The sequence below is a fragment of the Ranitomeya variabilis genome, chromosome 2 (assembly GCF_051348905.1).
Source record: "Ranitomeya variabilis isolate aRanVar5 chromosome 2, aRanVar5.hap1, whole genome shotgun sequence".
NCBI classification, from domain to species: Eukaryota; Metazoa; Chordata; class Amphibia; order Anura; family Dendrobatidae; genus Ranitomeya; species Ranitomeya variabilis.
In genome coordinates this window covers 878,796,786-878,812,672 of record NC_135233.1, presented here as the reverse complement: position 1 = coordinate 878,812,672, position 15,887 = coordinate 878,796,786, and the positions used below count along the sequence as shown (strand labels likewise).

The window sequence follows — 15,887 nt, the reverse complement described above, 5'->3', positions numbered from 1 at the left end:
TACATTCAGTGTTCAGATTCCTAAATTACTGGAACAGTTCTGGCAGTAGCACTGGTGGGGGCAGTCCTCTTGGATACCGACGTGTTGTGGATTCTGTTTGCGGGCTCCCTCTGGTGGTTATTGCTGGTACTGGGTGACTTTGGTGGGTTGCGGCCTTTGGTTTCCATCTGTCCATCAGAGGCTGGGTGTTTCCTATTTTACCTGGCCTTTCTGTCATTTCCCTTGACGGCTATCAATGTGTTCAGATGTGCTCTGTTTGGTTCCTGCCTACCTGCTCCCAGATCTTTCAGGATAAGCTAAGTGCTGATTATCAGTTGTTTGGTTTTTTGTCCAGCTTGCTTAGAATGTCTCTTTGTTAGCTGGTTGCTCTAGTGGACTGAGGTTCTCCTCATGTGCCATGAGTTGGCACATGGGTTCTTGTAATCTCAGGATGGTTTTTTTTTATTAGGGTTTTTTGCTGACCGCTCAGTCCCCTTTTGTGTCATTCTGCTTTCTAGTTTTCAGCGGGCCTCTATTTGCTAAGCTATATACATCATCTCTATGTGTGTGCCTTCCTCTCATTTCACCGTCAATACATGTGGGGGGCAACTATATCTTTGGGGTTAATTCCTCTGGAGGCAAGTGAGGTCTTGGTTTTCTCTGCAGTACTAGTTAGCTCTTAGGCTGGTGCGTGGCGTCTAGAACCAACGTAGGCACGCTCCCTGGCTATCTCTAGTTGCGTTTGTCAGGCGTAGGGCAGCGGTCAGCCCAGGTTCCATCACCCTAGAGCTCGTCCGATATTTGTTATACTTTGCTTATCCTGTGCTATCCCTAGCCATTGGGGATTCATGACAGTATAGCCGGCCCACAAAGTGTTAATTGTTTGGGCTGAAGCAGGAGAAAAAGAAGTGTTAAAGGAAAATTTTTTTTTTTTTTTCCTTCAGAGTTTTGCTGCCTAGCCCTTAATTGCTGTCTAGCTGCTTCTTACCTCCTCTTAACCCCTGAATGGCTCTGATCTTAGCTGTTTATCATGGATGTCCAGAGTTTGGCTTCCAGCCTGAGTAATCTCGCGGCAAAGGTTCAAAATATACAGGATTTCGTTGTTCACACTCCCATGTCTGAACCTAGAATTCCTATTCCAGAGTTTTTTTCTGGAGATAGATCTACCTTCCTGAATTTCAGGAACAATTGTAAATTGTTTCTCTCTTTGAAATCTCGCTCCTCTGGAGACCCTGCTCAACAGGTTAAGATTGTTATATCGTTCCTACGGGGCGACCCTCAGAATTGGGCATTTGCATTGGCACCAGGGGATCCTGCATTGCTCAGTGTGGATGCGTTTTTTCTGGCATTGGGATTGCTCTATGAGGAACCTAACCTAGAGATTCAGGCTGAAAAGGCTTTATTAGCCCTCTCTCAGGGGCATGATGAAGCGGAAATATATTGTCAGAAATTTCGGAAATGGTCGGTGCTTACTCAGTGGAATGAGTGCGCCCTGGCTGCAAACTTCAGAAATGGTCTTTCTGAGGCCATTAAGGATATTATGGTGGGGTTCCCTGCGCCTACAGGTCTGAATGAGTCTATGGCTATGGCCATTCAGATTGATCGGCGTTTACGGGAGCGCAAACCCGTGCACCAGTTGGCGGTGTCTTCTGAACAGGCACCTGAGACTATGCAATGTGATAGAATTCAGTCCAGAAGTGAACGGCAAAATTATAGGCGGAAAAATGGTTTGTGTTTTTATTGTGGTGATTCAGCTCATGTTATATCAGCATGCTCTAAACGCACAAAAAGGGTTGATAAATCTTTTGCCATTGATACTCTGCAGTTTAAGTTCATTTTGTCTGTGACTCTGATTTTTTCACTGTCTTCCATTTCCGTCGATGCCTATGTGGATTCAGGCGCTGCTCTGAGTCTTATGGATTGGTCATTTGCTAAACGCTGCGGTTTTAGTCTAGAGCCTCTGGAAGTTCCTATTCCTCTGAAAGGAATTGATTCTACACCATTGGCTATGAATAAACCGCAGTATTGGACACAAGTGACCATGCGCATGACTCCCGTTCATCAGGAGGTGATTCGCTTCCTTGTACTGTATAATTTACATGATGTACTAGTGCTTGGTCTGCCATGGTTACAAACTCATAATCCTGTCCTGGACTGGAAAACAATGTCTGTGCTAAGCTGGGGATGTCAGGGGGTTCATGATGATGCACCTCCGATTTCTATCGCTTCATCTACTCCTTCGGAGATCCCTGCGTTTTTGTCGGATTATAGGGATGTTTTTGAGGAGCCTAAGCTCAATTCGCTCCCTCCCCATAGAGAGTGTGACTGTGCTATAGAATTGATTCCTGGCAGTAAGTTCCCTAAGGGTCGTTTATTTAATCTGTCACTGCCAGAGCATACTGCTATGCGGAATTATATTAAGGAGTCCTTGGAAAAGGGACATATTCATCCATCTTCGTCCCCTCTGGGAGCAGGTTTTTTTTTCGTGGCAAAAAAAGATGGTTCCCTGAGGCCTTGTATAGATTATCGCCTTCTGAATAAGATTACAGTCAAATACCAGTATCCATTGCCATTATTTACTGATTTGTTTGCTCGCATTAAGGGGGCTAGGTGGTTCACTAAAATAGATCTTCGTGGTGCGTATAACCTGGTGCGGATAAAACAGGGTGATGAGTGGAAAACCGCATTTAATACGCCTGAGGGCCATTTTGAGTATTTGGTAATGCCTTTTGGACTCTCCAATGCTCCGTCAGTCTTTCAGTCCTTTATGCACAATATTTTCCGTGAATATCTGGATAAGTTTATGATTGTGTATTTGGATGATATTTTGGTGTTTTCTGATGACTGGGAGTCTCATGTTCTACAGGTCAGGAAGGTGTTTCAGGTTTTGAGGGCCAATTCTCTGTTTGTGAAGGGCTCAAAGTGTCTCTTCGGAGTCCAGAAGATTTCTTTTTTGGGGTACATTTTTTCTCCTTCTACTATTGAGATGGATCCCGTTAAGGTTCAGGCTATTTGTGACTGGACACAACCTACATCTGTTAAGAGCCTTCAGAAGTTCTTGGGGTTTGCTAATTTTTATCGTCGGTTCATTGCTAATTTTTCTAGTATTGTTAAACCTTTGACTGATTTGACTAAAAAGGGTGCTGATGTTGCTGATTGGTCTCCTGCGGCCGTGGAGGCCTTTCGGGAACTTAATCGCCGGTTTTCTTCTGCTCCTGTGTTGTGTCAACCAGATGTTTCACTTCCTTTCCAGGTGGAGGTTGATGCTTCCGAGATTGGAGCGGGGGCGGTTTTGTCACAGAGAAGTTCTAATGGCTTGGTGATGAAGCCATGTGCTTTCTTCTCTAGAAAATTCTCGCCCGCCGAGCGCAATTATGATGTGGGTAATCGGGAGCTTTTGGCCATGAAGTGGGCATTTGAGGAGTGGCGTCATTGGCTTGAGGGTGCTAAACATCGCGTGGTGGTCTTGACTGATCACAAGAATCTCATTTACCTTGAGTCTGCCAGGCGTTTGAATCCTAGACAGGCTCGTTGGTCGTTATTTTTTTCTCGTTTTAATTTCGTGGTTTCATACCTGCCAGGTTCAAAGAATGTGAAGGCAGATGCTCTTTCCAGGAGCTTTGTGCCTGACTCTCCTAGAGATACTGGGCCTGCTGGTATCCTTAGGGATGGGGTAATATTGTCCGCCGTATCCCCAGACTTGCGACGCGCATTGCAGGAGTTTCAGGTGGATAAACCGGATCGATGTCCACCAGAAAGACTGTTTGTTCCGGATGATTGGACCAGTAGAGTCATCTCCGAGGTCCATTCTTCTGTGTTGGCTGGTCATCCTGGAATATTTGGTACAAGAGACTTGGTGGCCAGGTCTTTTTGGTGGCCTTCCTTGTCTAGGGATGTGCGTACCTTTGTGCAGTCTTGTGAAGTGTGTGCTCGAGCTAAGCCTTGCTGTTCACGGGCTAGTGGGTTGTTGTTATCCTTGCCCATCCCGAAGAGGCCTTGGACGCACATTTCCATGGATTTTATTTCTGATCTCCCGGTTTCACAGAAAATGTCCGTTATCTGGGTTGTGTGTGACCGCTTTTCTAAGATGGTTCATTTGGTGCCCTTGCCTAAGTTGCCCTCCTCCTCTGAACTAATCAGACCTTGGAAACTTATTTGAGGTGTTTTGTTTCTGCTGATCAGGATGACTGGGTTGCTTTTTTGCCACTGGCCGAATTTGCTCTTAATAATCGGGCTAGTTCGGCCACGTTGGTCTCTCCTTTTTTTTGTAATTCGGGGTTTCATCCTCATTTTTCCTCTGGTCACGTGGATTCTTCGGATTGTCCTGGAGTGGACGTGGTGGTGGACAGGTTACATCACATTTGGAATCAGGTGGTGGACAATTTGAAGTTATCTCAGGAGAAGACTCAGCAGTTTGCTAATCGCCGTCGCCGCGTGGGTCCCCGACTTTTTGTTGGGGACTTGGTGTGGTTGTCTTCTCGTTTTGTCCCTATGAAGGTCTCTTCTCCTAAGTTCAAGCCTCGGTTCATCGGTCCTTATAGGATCTCGGAGATTCTTAACCCTGTATCTTTCCGTTTGGATCTCCCAGCATCGTTCGCTATTCATAATGTGTTCCATCGGTCATTGTTGCGGAGGTATGAGGTGCCTGTTGTTCCTTCGGTCGAGCCTCCTGCTCCGGTGCTGGTGGAGGGAGAATTGGAGTATGTTGTTGAAAAGATCTTGGATTCTCGTGTTTCCAGACGCAAACTCCAGTATTTGGTTAAGTGGAAGGGTTATGGTCAGGAGGACAATTCCTGGGTGGTCGCCTCCGATGTTCATGCGACTGATTTGTTCCGCGCCTTCCATAGAGCTCACTCTGATCGCCCTGGGGGTTCTCGTGAGGGTTCGGTGACCCCTCCTCAAGGGGGGGGTACTGTTGTGGATTCTGTTTGCGGGCTCCCTCTGGTGGTTATTGCTGGTACTGGGTGACTTTGGTGGGTTGCGGCCTTTGGTTTCCATCTGTCCATCAGAGGCTGGGTGTTTCCTATTTTACCTGGCCTTTCTGTCATTTCCCTTGCCGGCTATCAATGTGTTCAGATGTGCTCTGTTTGGTTCCTGCCTACCTGCTCCCAGATCTTTCAGGATAAGCTAAGTGCTGATTTTCAGTTGTTTGGTTTTTTGTCCAGCTTGCTTAGAATGTCTCTTTGTTAGCTGGTTGCTCTAGTGGACTGAGGTTCTCCCCATGTGCCATGAGTTGGCACATGGGTTCTTGTAATCTCAGGATGGTTTTTTTGATTAGGGTTTTTTGCTGACCGCTCAGTCCCCTTTTGTGTCATTCTGCTTTCTAGTTTTCAGCGGGCCTCTATTTGCTAAGCTATATACATCATCTCTATGTGTGTGCCTTCCTCTCATTTCACCGTCAATACATGTGGGGGGCAACTATATCTTTGGGGTTAATTCCTCTGGAGGCAAGTGAGGTCTTGGTTTTCTCTGCAGTACTAGTTAGCTCTTAGGCTGGTGCGTGGCGTCTAGAACCAACGTAGGCACGCTCCCTGGCTATCTCTAGTTGCGTTTGTCAGGCGTAGGGCAGCGGTCAGCCCAGGTTCCATCACCCTAGAGCTCGTCCGATATTTGTTATACTTTGCTTATCCTGTGCTATCCCTAGCCATTGGGGATTCATGACACCGACGGCCGTCAAGTGCTACATATGAGGCTCCCTCACACCAGATGGGGGTCTGAGTGCCCACTGAGTTCTGTTCTGGAGTAACCTTGGCAAAGGTTACCATTGGAGTGGGCTCAGTAGTTACTGCAGTTTCTGTGGTGGTAACAGTACACACTGTTGTCCTAGTAAAGGTGCATGTTGGAGTAACAGTGGTAGTAGTGGTAGTGGCAGTTGTCTTGACACAAGGTGGTGCTGTTGTCACAGGAGATGGCATAGCAGGGGTTTTAGTGTGGTGTGTCCTAGGGCCTCTTTGTTTATGGACATTCAGGGCAAACCATCCTTTTTCACCAAAGTGCCTGGTGTAGGTGACATTATCCCCCATATACAAGTCTCTATCTTGATGTCCTTCCCAGAGATGAGATTCTACATCCCTTTGGTTAACAAAGATCTCCACATAGAGTCCCTGCTCTTTAATGAAACCCCATCCTCCTTGTAGCTTAAAGGTTACGACTGTGCCCTGCTTACGCGGGGCCTGGTTAGTGCTGCGGTCCTTGCGGGCCTGGGCTTTAACTTGTAGGTCATGTTTGTCAAAGGCTCTGCGTTGGGCCTGATGTTTTTCCTCCATTTCCTCACACTTGCAGGCGAGCTGGGCCTGGTAGTCCTCCCAACTTAGGACTTCCACGGTTTCTCCTTTCTGTTTTTCTGCCTCGGGGACCCCATAAAGTCTGGTCCGGGATTCACCCAGTGGTACACTGTCCGCTCTGCATATAGCTCACCCGGCAGGGTGGTGGGTGTATTTGGGGCCTTCATGAATTGCTCCATTCCCGTGGCCTGGTCCCAAGGCTCGAGACGCTGGAGCCGGTGGGTACCGCAAGGTGGTGGCGCTGCTACGGGGCCTATCAGCAGTTCCGCTGTCACCGGGGCAGGATCGGCGTCCTTACCTGCCAAAGCGGTGTCTTCGGTGCCGGTCGGTTCCACTGGTGGCAGCGTCTGCAGCGGTGCTGGTAACGGCTCTGGGAGCGGTGTCGGTGGCGGTGCCGGTGGATCCTCCGCAGGCGTTGTCCGGCATGCGTCCTTGGTGCTCATCCACATCTGCAGGAGCTGGTCAATTAACTCCTCCACGCTGGCCTGCAGGAAGTCAGGGCCAACAGGTGACGCTTGGCTGTGGTGTCTGTCTGGGTGGCTGGGGGAGTCCTTGGCCTCTACCCCTTGGTCCAGTTCCAGATGGCTGGCCATGGCGGCCTCCATGTGGCTGCCTCCTTCCTCGTCCTTTTCCCGCTCTCTTCTCGGGGCGGTTTCTGCTTCTTTTTCTCCGCCCGCCATTGAGGATCAGGAGGCGGATCTCGGCTGCTGACGGACACGTACTCAAGGTACAGAGGTATTTGGACAGGGTGGCCATTATTTTTCGCGCTTCTCAGTTCGTTCACACCCACGACGACATGCCCTTCTTCTTCTCCTGCGCTCCTCATGGCGCTGTAATGGCAGCAGTTTTGGCGGGAGTGTTTGGCTATCTTTTGCAATACACAGTCTTTTAGTACAAATCACAGTTCAAATACAATTCTGGCACAGTTCTTAGGCGCACATGACCCGATTTTCAGGCTTAAGTAGATCCTGTTGTGACGCCAAAGTTGGATCACCCCGTAGGGCTGTAGGTACTTGGTACCGGATTCTTCAGTTCTCAGGGGGGACCCGGTCCGTGGCCCTCGGGAGGTCCATTGTAAATGGGGGAAAAGTCTTTAAAGGAAAAGTGTTCGTGAAGCCACCTGTGGTATTCGGTCAGGGTGACCGACGCTGCTTTAAGGGGTCTGCTGGAGTGATGTTATGGCAGCTAGATGGTATACCTTCCCACAGGTGAAGTGTATCCCCAGGGCTTCCCAGTGTGTAGATGGTGGATGGTGAGAGGCGCAGTGAAGAACGAGGACACAAGGTTGCAGTCTCTTTACCTTTTTACTGAAGGCTTCAGCGTCCGCAGTCCAGAGCACCAGATCACAGGGCAGGCAGAGTCCGGCTGGTCTGAAGGCAAATCCAGAGTCCCCTTATCCAGGTGGAAATCAGTAGCCTTCCTCTAGCGCCTGGGTGTTGTAGTACCTTACTGCTGAGCCTCTCTGTTATGATCCTTAGTGGTTGAGGATCACAAATTACTCCAGCTAAGTAACAAACATAGGACAAGCTCTAGGGAGGTGGCAATCTGGACTGACCGCAAATCTGAACCTAACCAAACACACTAGAAGTAGCCGGTGAACGTGCCTGAATTCCTAGACGTCTCGAGCCAGCCTAAGGAACTAACTACCCCTAGAGAGAAAGAAAGACCTCTCTTGCCTCCAGAGAAATAATCCCCAAAGATATAGAAGCCCCCAACAAATAATAACGGTGAGGTAAGAGGAAGGCACATACACAGAGGTGAAAGCAGATTCAGCAAATGAGGCCCACTAATACTAGATAGCAGAAAATAGAAAAGGGAATCTATGCGGTCAGTAAAAAACCCTTACAAAATATCCACTCTGAGATTTCAAGAACCCCAACACCAACTAACGGTGTGGGGGGAGAAACTCAGTCCCCTAGAGCAACTAGCAAGCAAAGAAATCACATTTTAGCGAGCTGGACTAAAAACATAATGAACACTGATAATCAAAAAAAGATCAAACAAAAACTTAGCTTGTCTTGGAGAGACTGGGAGCAAGGTAGACACACGGAATCTGAAGAGCCCTGAATACATTGATAGCAGGCCAGGAGCTGAGTATCCAGGTGGGCTAAATAGAAAACCAACCAAGGATAACGAACCAGCTGATGAAGCCAACCTGCAGAAGGACAACACTACACAGTACCGCTTGTGACTAGTGTTGAGCATTCCGATACCGCAAGTATCGGGTATCGGCCGATATTTCCTGTATCGGAATTCCGATACCGAGATCCGATACTTTTGTGGTATCGGGTATCGGTATCAAAACAACATTAATGTAAAAATGTGTAAAAGAGAGAATTAAAATAAAAAATATTGCTATACTCACCTCTCCGACGCAGCCTGCACCTTACCGAGGGAAGCGGCAGCGTTCTTTGTTTAAAATTCGCGCTTTTCTTTCCTTACGTGAAGTCCCGGCTTTGTGATTGGTTGCGTCGCAGTCACATGGGCGACGCAACCAATCACAGCAAGCCGTGACGTAATTTCAGGTCCTTAAGGATTTTAAAATTACGTCCCGGCTTTGTGATTGGTTGCGTCGCAGTCACATGGGCGACGCAACCAATCACAAGCCGTGACGTCACGGGAGGCTGGACACGCGCGCATTTTAAAATGCGCGCTTGTCCAACCTCCCGTGACGTCCCGGCTTGTGATTGGTTGCTTCGCGATCAACCAATCACAAGCCGGGAGGCTGGACACGCGCGCATTTTAAAATGCGCGCTTGTCCAACCTCCCGTGACGTCCCGGCTTGTGATTGGTTGCTTCGCGATCAACCAATCACAAGCCGGGAGGCTGGACACACGCGCATTTTAAAATGCGCCTCCACAGCCTCCTGGGTATATAGGTTGGATCAGTATCTTGGAATTAGCAGTCCTGCCGGTCTCTGGAGCAAGGCATAAAGGACTGTTGCTCCCTCGGTGTTCCGGCTACCGGGATCCTGCACCTCAGAAGGAGGCAGCCTGTACAGGGCAGAACTCCTTCTGCTTTTCCTCTCCTTTTGCTATGACTTCTCCTCATGCTTTACAATACAGTTCTCCTTCAGTGTCTCTTTCTTAGGGACTGCCGCACATGGGGCAGGCGCACTCCGTGGCCTTCTGTCTAGGCCTCTGACAGGATCCCACCCCTGTCAGGGACTCACTAACTGAGCGGAGCTCAACTAGCTGCTGTCCTAACTGCCTATCCAGGCCACCAGTTTTACCTAATTGTGAAGAGTGCCCTAATAAATAGGAGCATAGCTCCCCCTGGTGGACTGGAGTATGAAGTGTGTTGTGTGTTGGTGTTACCTGGTAAAGAGATCTCCTTGATTGCCTTCAAACGTAACATCACTCCCCTCTAGAGGAGAATGACATTACTGCAATGACCAGGACCCTGGGGCGCTGCATGTGTGCATATGCATTTTATATACTGATGTGTGTGTGTTATATACCGGTATGTGTTTTATTTACTGTTGTGTATGTGATATAATCATGAGTGTGTCGGTGTGTGTTATACATTAATGTGTGTGTTAAATACTAATGACTGCTTTATATACTGGTGTGTGAGTGTATTACATACTGAATTGTATAGGTGTTATATACTGATATGTGGGTGCATTGTATACTGGTGTGAGTCACATACTATTATGTGTGAGTGTTGTATACTGATGTGTGTGTATATATTGATATGTGTGTTATATGCTGTTGTGTGTGTGCATGTTTTATACTGATGTGTGTGCTATATACTTGTCTTTGCATTTTATACTGATGAGTGCATTAAATATCGGTGTGTGTTATATTCTGATGTTTGGTATATTATATACTGTGGGGTTACATACTATTGTGTGTGTGTCTGTGTGTTATATACTGAAGTTCGTATGTGTTTGTTATATACTGTTGTACTTAATACTGATGAGAGCATTATATACCGGTGTGTGTTGCACACATATGTGTGTTGTATACTGATGAGTGCATTACATACCCGTGTGTGTTGTCCGTGTGTGTTACACACTGTTGTGTTGTATACTGATGAGTGCATTATATACCGGTGTGTGTTGTATGTGTGTATTAAACACTGTTGTGTTGTATACTGATGAGTACATAATATACCGGTGTGTGTTGTATGTTTGTATTAAACACTGTTATGTTGTATACTGATGAATACATAATATACCGGTGTGTGTTGTATGTGTGTATTAAACACTGTTGTGTTGTATACTGATGAGTACATAATATACCTACAAAGACCTACAAAGCCATACATAACCTTTCTCCTCCGTATATTTCCACACTAATCTCTCAATATCTTCCCTCACGTAATCTCCGGTCCTCCCAAGACCTCCTCCTCTCCTCCACACTTATTCGCTCCTCACTCAATCGCCTCCAAGACTTCTCCCGAATATCTCCCATCCTCTGGAATTCTGTGCCCCAGCACGTCCGGTTATCCACCACTTTTGGATCCTTCAAAAGAAACCTGAAAACCCACCTCTTCATGGAAGCTTACAGCCTGTAAAGACCACACGGCCACCTCAACACCATTGGAGCTACTGCAACCCTCGACCTACTGTCTCCTTAATCCTGTAGAATGTAAGCCCGCAAGGGCAGGGTCCTCTTCCCTCTGTACCAGTCTGTCATTGTTAGTTTGTTTTCTGTAAGTGATATTTGTATTTGATGTAACCCCTTCTCATGTACAGCACCATGGAATTAATGGTGCTATATAAATAAATAATAATAATAATAATAATACCGGTGTGTGTTGTATGTGTGTATTAAACACTGTTGTGTTGTATACTGATGAGTACATAATATACCGGGGTGTGTTGTATGTGTGTATTAAGCACTGTTGTGTTTTATACTGATGAGTGCATTATATACCGGTGTGTGTTGTACATGTGTTATAAACTGTTGTGTTGTATACTGATGAGAACATAATATACCAGTGTGTGGGCCGCCGGGTGAAGTGCAGACTACTCCCCTTGGAACTGACTATGGGTAAGCGTGCAATTACTATGTCGTAATGGTGGGCTGTGGACCTTGTGCTCCATATAGGCACGGTTTATTGTGCATTATGCATTGCCTGTTATAATGTCCTAGCTGATGCCATTCTTTCATCTCTGGCACTATTATTATTACCCATGTCTGGGATGTATTTTGTAGTGTGCATCTAACCTGGCTACCGTTAGGTTTCCCCTTCTTGGCACCTTTGTATAATTCATATTTGGTTATGATATGTATACATTACTATTTTGTATTTGTTATTGTGCAATGTATCTAATAAAAGTTTGTTTTTAGCTTTTAATATGATGGTCTGGATTTTTATACTCCTTGCTTTTTGGTTTACGTGTGTGTTACATACTGTTGTGTTATATACTGATGAGTGCATTATATACCGGTGTGTGTTGTACGTATGTTATAAACTGTTGTGTTGTATACTGATGAGTGCATGATATACCGGTGTGTGTTGTACGTGTGTGTTATATACTGTTGTGTTGTATACTGGTGAGTACATAATATACTGGTGTGTGTTGTACGTGTGTGTTATATACTGTTGTGTTGTATACTGATGAGTGCATTATATACCGGTGTGTGTTGTACGTGTGTTATAAACTGTTGTGTTGTATACTGATGAGTGCATTATATGCTGGTGTGTCTTGTACATCTGTGTTACATACTGTTGTGTTGTATACTGATGAGTGCATGATATACCGGTGAGTGTGTTGTACGTGTGTGTTACATACTGAAGTGTGTTATATTGTGTGAGTTACATACTGATTTGTGTTATGTAGTGATGGTAAAGCATCCATATTTATAACTACCTTCAGTATAGACAAGAGTTTATAGGTGCGAACATGTCGGCAATCACCCGACAAAAGAGCAAAATGCTACTCATTTATCGGGTGAGTGGATTGTTTCTGCCTGCACAAAAATCATTGCTCTCCTGAAGACGTTGGCCAGGTTAAACCGATGTGCTGCGGGTAACGTGATATTTGATAAAATGGATCTTTCTGCCCCCATCACTTTTCATCAGCCTGCATGAGAGGCTGCTAAAAAGCACTAAACAGCTTGAACATATTCAGTTGGTGATTGATAATCTGCCTAAATTCAGCTTATGTAAACACTTCCACAATGTTTCTGCGTCATAGTACAATATGTGAGCATTTGGAGCCACACTTTTAATTGTTGCTCATGGCCACAATTGTTCTGAAACCTGCTCTGACCATAATAAAGAGTCATATAGCTTCTATCAATGCTTTTTGAAGTTTACTTCACCATGTGCATGATTCTGAAAGTTTTCGGTACCTAGGTTTTGGGAAACTGAATTAAGCACAAGTGTAGTCCTTTTTTTTATTTAACTTTTTAGTCAGCTGAGCTATAAAAATAATTTATGTTAGTGATGATTGCAATCTTAACTAAATTAGTTTTTTTTAGTGTCCAAATAAACCCCTATACTTCTTTTCTTAATTATTCATATTTAGAATAAAAACAATTTGTGGTGGAAAAGATTAGCATAAAGGACAACACTGTAATAACGTAACAATGTTTCCTAATATCATCATTATTAGTGCCTGTAACCCAGTAAACTCAAGCTTGAACGTGAACCTTACTTATGAGCTAATCGGGAAAAGAACAAAGAAGAACTATGAAAGTTTTGAGAACTCCACACTATGGCTGCTCACCGCTGTACACTTTGTGATCTTGGCCTTTGTATTTTCAAAGGGGAAACCATTCCGAAAACCACTATATACAAACTGTGAGTGAATATACACCTAATAATACAAAGGGAAATGTAGCCCTGTTTGTATAATATTTATTATTTTAATATATTACTCTGTGTAATTACATTATTCAGTTTAATTGCGGCTGTAGGTATAATAAATAAAATTCTTTTTTTTTCCTTAGATATTTTTGTGGCAACACTAATAGTAGAATTTGCACTTACCCTGTTTTTCATATTTGCCAATTTCAAGGACATGTATGTTGTTTTAGAGGTAAGCACAATTCTAACAACATTGTTTGAATATAACATATTGTGATAGAAATATAATATAATTGTTATAAGCGATTCATCATTCAAATACTAATAATGTTTGTGTGGTTTCCCCTTACAGCTTGTCTGCACTCCCATGAGTTGGAGAATTCACATGTTAATTATGCTCATTATATGTTTTGTTGCATCGTTTATTGTAGAGGTCAGTATCATTCTAAATACACATTTTATTTATTTTCTTATTTAATCCTTGTACATGTACAATTGTAGCAATCAATATGTAAAACACAACTAGTTCAACAGATTGCCACATTCTAATCAACACGATCATCTCGGTGATTACTATGGCATTTGCCAATATTACAGGGGATTTCTCGAGACTGAAAGTTATTTTTTTCCCATTGCTTTACTTGGCTTTCATTGTCAGTTGCAAAGACCGTGAATGGAGCAGAGATTTGCATGTTCGTCCTTTGTTCCATTTAGATGAAACTCTGCAGAGATCTGACACTGGGATCACTGGGGATCCAAGCAGTCGGACCCCGAGTAATCACTAAGTTATAGTCTACCCTGTTGATATGAGATAAATTTCAATGTGAAAACCCTTTTAACACCTTCAGGACATATGATGTACAGTTACGTCATATGCTGTCTCCCTGTCTCTGATAGCCGAGCCTGCATCTTTCCCAGCAGAAGATGGATAAATTATTCAGCCATCATCTGCCTCTAACAGTCGTGGGTGGACCAGAGCTTTGGCCATGGCTGTTAACCTGTTAATTGCCGTTGTTAATCTCTGACAGTAGCATTAACACGCGCCGGCAGGGGAGCGCATCATTCTACACATCAAAACTTCATATCTGCCTCAAAATGGTATCAGTGAAAACATTAGCTCAGTGTGTAAAAAATTAGCCCTCACACAGCTCCAATTCCCAAATTGGAAACACAAGCACAATTATTATTATTTTTTTTACAAATTTTCAAATTTTCATTCACCACTTAAATAAAAGAAAAATTAAGGATGTTTGGCATCTACATAATCATACTGACCTGGAGAATCATAATGCCAGGTCAGTTTTATAGAGTGAACATAGTAAATAAAAAGATGCCAAAACAATTGTGAAATTGCACTTTTTTTGCAATTTCAATGCACTTCAAGTTTTTTTTCCACTTCCCAGTGCATCACATGTTAAAATGAATGGCGCCATTCAAAAGTATAACTCGTCCAGCAAAAAACAAACCGTTATAGCAATTTAGATGGAAAAATAAAAAGTTATGGCTCTTAGAAAAAGGGGAGGAAAAATCGAAAGTGGAAAATAGCCAGGTCATGAAGCGATTAAAGGGTTAAGAGAAACAAAGTTATCTTCTATCTTTAAGGTAAGGGGTAACTTGTTGGTTGATGGGGGGAATCGTGGGAATGAGGCTCAGAAAATCTGAGAACAGTGCTTTGTAGCCACGTCTTCAAAGGTGCAGAGGTTCACAAAAAGAAAATAGAAAAAAAAGAATATCACCATTGATAAGGAAATTAAAGTTAAGATTTCTTTGGCATTACTGTATTTATGTTGTTACTTAATATATAATAGATAATGGAAATGAGCAACTCTATAGGTAAATAGTTTTTTCATATATTTTTTAGGAATTCATTCTGGACAACAGAGCTCTCTGGTTGGCTTTGAAGAGATGTCTCAAGTTAAAACCTGGTAGCAAATATAAAAAACTAAGGGCAGTTTTGGAAGAAGACAAACAGTGGCCACCCATTGACACTACAGTTTATGCAAAGAATAAGATGGCCAATGGAGATTCCAGTCAGTACTCCAACCCTGCTTTTCAAAATGATGATGTTTAGAATGAAATAAAGAGAATGAGATGAAGATTTGCTTTTAAAGAAAGTGTCTTAGTTACTTTATACAAAAGCAATATTTTGTAAGCACTGAAAGAGAAAACATGGTACTACTTTTAAAGCTAAATTCATATGGCTACTGAATTTAATGGACCATTCATGCCAATTGCTGATGTTACTGACTCCATGTGTGGCTTCTTTCACTTGCCCAAATAGTGGATGCAATTCGGGCCAGGCTAGAAAAAGCTGCAATTTTGGGGGGAAAGTAGTACATATGCCAGCATGGGTCTCTGTGCCTTCTGTTCTCTCACTGGCAGCCCAGAAAAACAAAAATACATCCATAAGAACAAACTGTCTGTATATAGAATGTGCATAGCCTTTATTTACTGTAGAATAAATGTTATGTAACTATAAAATATACTTTTTGTTTCGTCCCTTAATAGTGTGAACATGCTTAAATGCACAAAATGGACTTCTCATTCGGCACTTAACATAATTTTATTTGTTGAGCTAAAGTATATTCTTTCAAGATTGTTTACTAAAGCTTTCCATATGCAAAAGATACAGTAGCTGTAGCTCTGTCAGTCAAGTATGGTGGTTGCACACATGCATGGCGGTCTCTACATTCAAACAGAGCATGTTAGATCCTTGCTCTCAGGTTCAGTGGAGGTTGGAGTGGTAGATTCTCCAGCAATCAGAAAAATCATTTATTCCATGGATAGGTGATAACTGCGGGAGAACTCTTTTCTACTCAACAATATTAGGAATAAACGAACCCGAACTGTAAATGAATA

The 15,887-nt window shown here is 43.9% G+C and overlaps 1 protein-coding gene across 1 annotated transcript in view; it reads left to right on the top strand.

The window, feature by feature from the left end:
• LOC143808076 (putative cation-transporting ATPase 13A5) overlaps positions 1 to 15,504 on the top strand; it is a 124,244-nt gene extending 108,740 nt beyond the window's left edge. The window contains exons 27-30 of the mRNA XM_077290333.1: positions 12,835 to 13,022; positions 13,172 to 13,260; positions 13,381 to 13,461; positions 14,890 to 15,504. Of these exons, the coding sequence (XP_077146448.1) occupies positions 12,835 to 13,022; positions 13,172 to 13,260; positions 13,381 to 13,461; positions 14,890 to 15,099 (568 nt within the window). The 3' untranslated portion in view covers positions 15,100 to 15,504. The remainder of the gene's footprint in view (positions 1 to 12,834; positions 13,023 to 13,171; positions 13,261 to 13,380; positions 13,462 to 14,889) is intronic.
• The last annotated feature ends 383 nt before the right edge of the window (positions 15,505 to 15,887 follow it).